At 38.6% G+C, this 10,181-nt stretch overlaps 1 protein-coding gene across 1 annotated transcript in view; it reads right to left on the bottom strand.

The window, feature by feature from the left end:
• The window catches only part of thumpd2 (THUMP domain containing 2), a 37,400-nt gene extending 27,752 nt beyond the window's left edge, over positions 1–9,648 (bottom strand). Inside the window, exons 1-3 of the mRNA XM_043687163.1 lie at positions 9,594–9,648; positions 9,371–9,503; positions 3,538–3,944 (exon numbers count right to left, since the gene is read on the bottom strand). Coding sequence (XP_043543098.1) covers positions 3,538–3,825 — 288 coding nt within the window. The 5' untranslated portion in view covers positions 3,826–3,944; positions 9,371–9,503; positions 9,594–9,648. The remainder of the gene's footprint in view (positions 1–3,537; positions 3,945–9,370; positions 9,504–9,593) is intronic.
• Positions 9,649–10,181: the final 533 nt, after the last annotated feature.

Here is a 10,181-nt window from a genome sequence, read left to right on the forward strand (position 1 = left end):
CAGCACTTCCTCCTCTGTAATTTGGACATTTTGCAAGATGTCACCATCTATTTCCCTACAGTCTATTTCCATATCCTTTTCCACAGTAAATACTGATGCAAAACATTCATTTCGTATCTCCCCCATTTTCTGTGGCTCCACACAAAGGCCGCCTTGCTGATCTTTGAGGGGCCCTATTCTCTCCCTAGTTACCCTTTTGCCCTTAATATATTTGTAAAACCCCTTTGGATTCTCCTTAATTCTATTTGCCAAAGCTATCTCATGTCCCCGTTTTGCCCTCCTGATTTCCCTCTTAAGTATGCTCCTACTTTCTTTATACTATAAGGATTCACTCAATCTATCCTGTCTGTACCTGACATATGCTTATGGGAAAGCTGACTAAAGGCTTGATTAAAATAGATGACTTTTAGAAAAAGAAAATTATGCAAATAATTTAAAATACTGAATGGAATTCAGATGTTTGTCAAAGAATTTTTCATCCACGAGAAAATTAGTCTCAAAAATAATAAATGTTAAAGGCTGTAAACATGGAATTCTATACTTGTGATTTAATTTCATGTTTAGCCTTGCCAAAATAAGCACTTTCAAAATAGAAAAATAGTGGTCTTATAACTCTAAAACATTTAAATAGTTTGCACCTCTTAAAATTCAATCTATTGCTATATTCTTTTATTGTGGAGAATTAAGGGATTAATGGAATGTTACAGATTATATTACTGTAGTTCAAAAGCTCAAGCTGTTCTTTTGTGTTCTTCTACTAGCCTGCTCATCTGAGAGAACATACTTTCCAGAGATAACGGTGAAGCCAGGAGTGATGCAGGCTGAATGTTTTGAATCCAGTGAAGCATTGGTTCTTTTAGAATTTTGTTTTAACAATTTTGCTGGCTGTACCTGATCTTATAGTCGAGAGATTTCAGAGTTTACACAGACTTAGACAGAGCAGCTTAAGGAACTTGAAAATCATCTAGAGGTCTAGAAGTTTGAATTTTCGAACTACACGTTTATTATTGAATTTCTTCTTTAAACTTTAACCAACAGTTACCTCATAAATAGAGAAAAGACTAGTTCATCTACTTTTAGCTGAAGGAGAGGTGTTGTAAACACTCCAAACGCATTGGAAAAACGTGAAGTCTGGATTCACTAGGATGTTAATGGACACAAGTCCCATAGATTTCAAAGTATTAAGTTGCCCTTTCAATTCTCAAAAGGTGTTCCTAAATTGGGGCGGAGGGTCATAATTTATACCTCAGGAACTAAATGTGAACCACCAGTTGGTGCAATAAAATAAAAAATTGGGTAATCCAAATTAAATAAATTGACACTTTTTTGGATGAATTAATTCTAAAACAAGAATAAGCAAATAATTTTAACAAGTATCAAATACATTGGTCTTTGGCACCCGATGCAGAATGTTCAAATTTATTCTGAATCAACTGCAAGGGTCCCACACTGGATCAGATTTGGTATTTTCAGTTCAGAATCATCCATTCCCCACCAAACAACAAATCATCCTCCCCATTTACTGAATTACGGTTGACAGCTTGAAATTTTTGAATGTTTGTGCATTAATAGCTTTCCAAATCCCACGCAAAACATCAAATGTGAAAATAATATCAATTTCCACTCCAAGTGATCATTTCTTCCTCCGTCAACTATCCACTTATTCTATCCAGCAGAAGCATGATCCTTGACTGATTTGTAAAGGCAAAGCAACACTGAAAGAGGTTGAACTCTGGATGTTAATTTTAAACTCCTGTCCATTATCCTGGTAATGTGGCCTGCACAAGACCACATGCTGACTTAAGGTCATCATGCATTGCTATGGTGAAAACTTGAGGCCAAATCCCAATTAGCATAGCATTTCTTTGCAGAAAATGAGGGATCAAACTTACACACAGTATATAGTCATAAATATGAATTTTGGTATTGTGAAAAGAGATGATATGTCATCTACTGTATCCACTGCACCGGATGTTGTCTCTACATCGGGGAGACAGGATTCCAACTTGCGGATCGTTTCAGAGAGTATCTCTGGGACGCTCGCACCAATCAACCCGATTGCCCCGTGGCTGAACACTTCAACTCCCCCTCCCACTCCACCAAGGACATGCAAGTCCTGGGCCTCCTCTGTCGCCAAACTCTAATCACCCAATGCTGAGACGAAGAATGCCTCATATTCTGCCTTGGGACGCTGTAACCACACAGGATTCAATGTGGATTTCACAAGTTTTCTCATTTCCCCTCCTCCCACACTGTCCCACTCCCAAGCCTCCAACACAGCACCGCCCTCTTGACCTGTCCATCACCTTTCCCATCTATCCGCTCCACCCACCTCTCCAACCTATCACCTTCTCCAACACCTTCATCAACCTATTGCATTCTCAGCTACCTTCCTCCCACCCCACCCCCACCTCCTCCCATTCCTGATGAAAGGCTTATGCCCGAAATGTCAATTCTCCTACTCCTCAGATGCTGCCTGACCTGCTGTGCTTTTCAGCCACCACATTCTCGATTGAGATAAAGAGAGTCATCTTGTATGCTGAGTCGACTTGTGCACCACGATCATTAGTAGCTCTAGTTATGAACAGGGGCTGGATGCAGTACCTCAATCTCTGCAATTAAGCAGCTCAGAAGGTGGTGTCTGTATTGGTGATTTACTCTGGTTGCTTCCTTGCATGACTGAATGAGCATCATGTTTCCCTGTTATGGCTTTTCACATGACAGCCAAGAGGACCAAGTGACTTCAAAAGATTCAGTGTTACAATGAACCAATCAATCTCAACTGGTCCATGAAACCACAACAAGAAAACAGATTTTAAAAAGGATGGTTAGAAAAATGCTTTACACATCAGATTGCTGCAGTACACTTCAGTAAGTTAATATCCTCTCTTCAGAAACAGCTTGTACAGCAAACAGTAGGTATTGTCCTCCTTTACAAATATGATGCAGCTTTTTGTATGCGTTCAAGCAGCATTGGATTAATGTTCAGTCAATAACTAATCACGTTAGTTCAGTTATCTATTAACAACTTCCAGTACATTCGCAAAAGCAAATCTTTTACTGCAATGCAGCAGTGTACACAGCACCATTAAAAGCAAGGTCAAATGATATAATGGAAGAGTTATGGATGAGGGAATTTATTAGACTGATATAGTTGGTGATTTACAGCATCCAATCAAAACTATTCATAACCAAAATAGCATATTAATATTAGCATGCTACCCAGAATGACAATCATTGAAAAGTCTGCTGAACATTAAGTTGTATATCTGTTAAAATTACTTCACTGGGGCTATAATTCCTTTTAGTGCCTAATTGTGCTCAAAAGTATTTTTTTCCCATTAATAGCTTTCACTTTGCTATTAATGGTGCTGTGCTTTTGCTGATTACATGATGTGTGAACAATGAATGAAGGCATCCTTCCTAATAAACATGCAGCTCGCTGGCACTCACTTACAAGTACCATGCATGAATAATATACAAGTGGGCACCTGCAAACTAACATATAAAAGTCGATACCTTCAACAATGCAATTACCTGTGAGGTAAACATTTTAGCAACTTTCCCACTGCAGCGACAAGATACTCTAAAATTCATACTGGATGCAGCACCTTGACCCTCAGAATTAAGTAGCTCATCAGAAGATGGTGTTTGTATTGGCGATTTAATCTGCTGGCTTCCTTGTATTACTGAATGGGCATCATGCTGCCCTGTTGGACTTTCATAAAAGTCTGTCATTGGAGGTTCACCCAGCTCTAACTTTGATCTTTTTCTAGTTTCACTACTCTCTTGCTGCGCTGGTCGTTTTAGCCCAGTTCCAGTCATGTCTGAAGTGCATTCTTCTTCTTTGTTAAGATCCTGAAGAGATTTCCATTTGGCAACAATATTCAACCAGTCACTTGATTCTCCAATCACATATTTCTGAAGAATGTGAATAACTTTCCCTTGGAATTCAAAAGGAAGAAAAACTTGTTTGAACATTACAGTCGGAATACATAGTCAAGTCTGAATGCATCTTATTTCAAATCCAATAAACACATCAATAAACTGACATATTCGTTACTAACAAACCTAAAGTAATACTGTCAAAAACTCCACAGCTTTAATTCTCTCAAATCCATGAAGTTTTGTTATAAACATTTAGAAATCTGTAACTACAAGAAAATCAAAGTTAGGATCTAAACATTCAGGGGACATAACTTTTTAAAAGAACAGTTATTTTGCCTTCTTACTACTTGCTGAAACTGGATGCTTGCTTTTTGTCATTTGTACATGAGGACCCCAAATCCCTCTGTGCAGCCTTTCCCCATTTAAACAATATTCAGCCCTTTTCTTCTTCCTGCCAAAGTGCATAATCTCACATTTTGCAATACTATCTTCCAACTGCCAAGTTTTCGCCAACTGACTCAACCTATTCCTTGGCAGACTCTGGGTCATCCTCACTAGATGCCTTCCCATTTACCTTTATGTCATCCAAATTGGTGATAGTGCATTCGTTGACCATAACATTAGGGAAAGGTGGTGGAGTAGCTTTGTTGTATGAGATGGAATAAGTACAATAATAAGAAATGACCTAAGATTGGATGGTACAGAATCTACATGGAGGGAGGTAAGAAATAACAAGTAGAAGACATTGGTGGGAGTAGCAAAGTGGCCCTCCAACAGTAGCTATTCTGTAAGACAAAGAACAAATCAGGAGATATGAGGGCATGTTTAAAAAGGCAGTATATTCTTCATTGGTAACTTTAATTTTTATGTAGATTGGGAAAATCAAATTGGCAAAGGTAGCCATGAGAAAGAATTCACAGAACATATTTGGTACAGTTTTTTTTACAACATTATATTGCAGTTCCAACCAAGGTCAGGCTATTTTGGATGTGGTAATGTGTAATAAAGTGCATTTAATAAATGATCTCAGTAAAAGATAACATAGGGAACAGTGACCATAACTTTGGAGGATTTAGCATTCAGTTGGAGAGTAACTAACATGGGTCAGAAACAACTGGGCTAAATTTAGTTTAGCAGAATTGAAGGTTGAGGAACAATGACAGTAGTTTAAGAAAATGTTTTATGACAAAGATGGACACTAGTGAGGAAGAATTATAGGAAGGGATAAACCGATTATGGTTAACCAAGGAAGTTATGGACTGTATCAAATTGAAAGAGAACAAACATACATACAATGTGGTTAAAGATTAATGGTAAGTCAAAAAATTTTTAGAATGTTTTAAAGGCCAACAAAAGATAAAAAATAAATGATGATGGTAAATTAAAAATTGCAGAGCCAAGAGTTCATTAAAGATATGAAAAGGAAGAGAAGTTAAAATGTACATAGGTCCTTATAGAATGAGGCTGGGTGAATAATAAGGAACCAGGAAATAGTTCTTCACAGCAGAGGATGCAAACAGCTCTGCAAAACTGCCCAATAATCAAGGGGCTAAGGTGGGGGGAGGGGGGAGGGTGGAGTAGGAGAAAATAAACACAGTAATTATTGATAAAGAAAACGTATGAGGGAAACTAGTGGAGCTAAAGTCAATAGGTCTTTTGGAATTGATGGGATGAATCCTGGGATATTAAAGGAAGTGGCTATGGAGATAGTGGATGCAGTTGTAGTAATCTTTAAAGAATCATTAGATTCAGGGAAAAAGTTCCAGGATCTGGAAAACTGCCAATGGCAGCTCAAAAAGAACCCCTCTTTTAGAGATCCTCATTCAAAAAGAGAGGAAGACAACAAAGGGTAACTATAGGTCGGTTCGTTAAACATCTATCATTGAGCAAATGATAAAGGAAGTAATAGTAGAATATTTAGAAATGCATAATATAATCAAGGAGAATCATCATGGCTTTATGAAGGGGAAACCATGCCTGATAAATGTACTAGAATTCTTTGAAGTAACAAGCAAGATAAAGGGAAACTAGTAGATGCATTTGCATCAAATTGAAAGAACTGGGTTTGAATTTCCAAAAGGCCCTCGAAACAGTATTGCACGTAAGGCTAATTAATTAAGATAAACGGCCATGGGAATAGAATATTAGTAAGGAAAGAGGATTTGCTAACCAGAGTTGGGATAAAGGGGTTGTTCAAGAATGATCACTTTGACCTCTCTCCTCCTTTTCATGTATTTAAAGAACTTTCCATGCGATTTATTGCGAGTAAGCTTACTCTCATCATTTATTTTCTTCCTCTCTTTTTTTGTAATCTTTTATTAACCTTTAAAACTTATCTTTTTTTTAAGTTTATCACTGATCTTTGCCACAGTTTGTGTTTTTCCAGGATGGAAAATTGTAACTAGTGCCACAGGAGTCAGTGCTGGGGCCACAATTATTTACAAAGTATATTAATGACTTGAAATGACAGAAGATGTATTATCACCGAGTGGATGACATAAAAATAGATGGCAAGGCAAGTAGTAAGGATGACACAAACAGTCTACAGAGGAATAGGCTGTGAGTGGTGAAAACTTGGCAGGTAGAGTACAGGATTTTTTTTAATCAATCTGTTCAAAAGATGTTATTACAAACCTCTGGAGCAAATGGGACTTGAACTCAGGCATTCTGGACCAGTGTCCACTACTGTGACATAAGGGCCCCAGAAAAGTTAAATATAATTATCAGATCAACAATGATCTCACTGAATGGCGGAGCAGACTTGATTGGCCAAATGGTCTACTTCCATTTCTAGGAGATAGTAAGGACAGCAGATGCTGAAAGTCAGAGTCGATAAAATGTGGAACTGGAAAGGCACAGCAGGTCAGGCAGCACCACAGGAGCAGAAAAGTCAACATTTTGGGTCAGGACCCTTCTGCCTTTTCAGCCCACTTTTTAATCGACCACTTCTGCTTCTAAGTATTACGGTCTTAAGTGTTTTAAGTCTGATACGAACTGAGTTCTGAAGAAGAGTCAAGAGACTGGCTGAGGTTCTCCACAAATTTTCTGTGCGTTTCAGATTTCCAGTATCCAAAATATTTTGTTTTACTTGCGATTTCACTCTAGCCCTGTCAGCTAGAATAGGTTGTATCACTATTGGAGAAGTTGCAACTGGTACTGAACCATATCATCGCAACTGCTGACCTTCCAATAAGTTCCTAACAACAACCACCAAATTCCTTCATGGATGGATTTTAAAGGTGGTAAGGACAAGCCAGGGAATTATAGACTAGTGAGCCTGACGTCGGTGGTGGGCAAGTTGTTGGAGGGAATCTTGAGGGACAGGGTAGACATTTATTTGGAAAGGCAAGGACTGATTAGGGATAGTCAAAATGGCTTTGAATGTGGGAAATCATGTCTCACAAACTTGATTGAGTTTTTTTGAAGTAACAAAGAGGATTGATGAGGGCAGATCGGTGGAAGTGATCTACATGAAGTTCAGTAAGGCGCTCAACAAGGTACCCCATGGGAAACTGGTTAACAAGAATACAGGGAGAACTAGCCATTCACAGAATACAGGGAGAACTAGCCATTAGGATATAGAACTGGCTCAAAGGTAGAAGACAGAGGGTGGTGGTGGAGGGTTGTTTTTCAGACTGGAGGCCTGTGACCAGTGGAGTGCCACAAGGATCGGTGCTGGGTCCACTACTTTTCATCATTTATATAAATGATTTGGATGTGAGCATAAGAGATGTAGTTAGTAAGTTTGCATATGACACCAAAATTGGAGGTGTAGTGGACAGCGAAGAAGGTTACCTCAGATTACAACAGGATCTTGATCAGATGGGCCAATGGGCTGAGGAGTGGCAGTTGGAGTTTAATTTAGATAAATGTGAGGTGCTGCATTTTGGGAAAGCAAATCTTAGCAGAACTTACACATTTAATGGTAAGGTCCGAGGGAGTGTTGCTGAACAAAGAAACCATGGAGTACAGATTCATAGCTCCTTGAAAGTGGAGTTGCAGGTAGATAGGATAGTGAAGGCGGCGTTTGGTATGCTTTCCTTTATTGGTCAGAGTATTGAGTACAGGACATTGGTTAGGCTACTGTTGGAATATTGCGTGCAATCCTGGTCTCCTTCCTATCGGAAAGATGTTGTGAAACTTAAAAGGGTTCAGAAAAGATTTACAAGGATGTTGCCAGGGTTGGAGGAGTTGAGCTATAGGGAGAGGTTGAATAGGCTAGGGCTGTTTTCCCTGGAGCGGAGGCTGAGGGGTGACCTTGTAGTGGTTTATAAGACCATGTGGGACATGGATAAGATAAATAGACAAAGTCTTTTCTATGGGGTGGGGGAGTCCAGAACTTGAGGCATAGGTTTAGGGCGAGATGGGAAAGATATAAAAGACAGCTAAGGGGCAACTTTTTCATGCAGAGGGTGGTATGTGCATGGAATGAGCTGCCAGAGGAAGTGGTGGAGACTAGTATGATTGCAACATTTAAAGAGGCATCTGGATGGGTATATGAATAGCGAGGGTTTGCAGGGATATGGGACAGGTGCTGCAAGTGGGACTAGATTGGGTTGGGATGTCTGGTCGACATGGACGAGTTGGACCAAAGGGTCTGTACATCTCTATGACCTCCTTGATCCCAAAGTTAATCAAACATTGGCTTCGAAAGCAACTACCTTCCTGATCTTTTCAGCCAATTTTTGGATAAAAGCTATGTGACAAGGTCTGAAATTAAGCATCAGAGTGATCTCTGTTAAGTAGTTGGTTAAAAATCATACAACACCAGGTTATACTCCAGTAGGTTTGTTTGGATGTACCAGTTGTTGGAGTGCTGCTCCTTCATCAGGTAGCTGTGTGGCAGGATTATAAGAAACAGCATTTATTGCAAAAGATCACAATGTCATGCATGCAACTGATGTGATATTGAACAAACCTAGACTGCTGTTAAGTCTTTCATCTTTTAGAATGGGTTACAGGTTTCAGTTCATTAATATGTAAATCCCAGAACTTCTTTCAAGTCACATTCTTGAGATAACTTAAGGTTTTACAAAAAAAGTTAACATCTCAGCTCAGACACATTCTTGATGAGGATGAGCACCTCACCAATTACCTGATGAAGAAGCAGTACTCCGAAAATTAGTACTTTCGAATAAACCTGTTGAACTATAACCTGGTGTTGTGAGACTTTTAACTTTGTCCACCCCAGTCCAACACTGGCACTTCCATGTCTGTTAAGTAGTTAGCACTTTTTGGCACTATCGATTACTTTATCCACGCCACTCAATCTTGGGAGAAAGCTGAATGGTCACATTATATTTGTCCCATCACTGCTTCTCTGTGGATGAATATTCTAAACTGGAGAACAGATGTCACTACTAGTTATACAGTAGTTAAAAAAAACATTAAATATTATTTCTAAGAACGCTAAATACACTTACCTTATTTAATGCTAGGGTTAATTATTAAAAACTAAACTGACAAATACAATGTATTGCACCTTTATGTCTTGCAATCTGGATTGGGGGGAGTTTTTTCACAAGTAAAAATAACCGCTCTGCACATTTCAGGCTCCTCAGCTTTTTCAAATCTGCATCAGCTGTAAAGAATACTTTTCCTGAAAGCTGTTCCACCTACAAGATTAGAGGAGGATAAAGGTCAGCATTTAGCAGTTTCTCTTCATGACTGCCTTCATGATTGAAGATCTTACAAGAAAAATATACCTGCACAAGAGGATGCTTACGCAAATCAGTACAGTAATAGTCAGGGAACAGGGACGCCTGAAAACAAAATTTGATTCATAAGGTCAACAAACTATGTCATATCATTTTGTCTAAAAGATCAATTCATAAAACTGATGTATAGCATCCATTAGAACAAGTCAAGCGCTGAAGACATCTAGTTGATTTATGCTTATATGTTTCAAAGTCAATTTCAATGAATTAAATCTCATAGCCCTTAGCTCAATCACTTCAAATTACTTAATAATTAGGTTGTAAACATTCAGTTTTTGAAGGAACTAGGTTTTATCAGACTAAAATTAACCGTGGTTATCTATAAAGTTCCATCCTGCAATTTTTCATATCATTCACAAGATTGGATCCAATGCACAATATACAATTGTTCAAATAAGTCAATTTACTTAGGCTTATTGGGGGTGGCTTATACAAGGAAGCAAGTGTGTTAGGATGGGTTGGACCCCCAAAGTACTATGGACATTTTTAACTTGTAATTTTGAAACATATTTTTAAAGAAGGACTAATACAGCAAGAAACAGCTGAAGTTGAAAATTAAGTAGCTGTCAGAAAAGA

This window comes from Chiloscyllium plagiosum, chromosome 3 (assembly GCF_004010195.1).
Source record: "Chiloscyllium plagiosum isolate BGI_BamShark_2017 chromosome 3, ASM401019v2, whole genome shotgun sequence".
NCBI lineage: Eukaryota > Metazoa > Chordata > Chondrichthyes > Orectolobiformes > Hemiscylliidae > Chiloscyllium > Chiloscyllium plagiosum.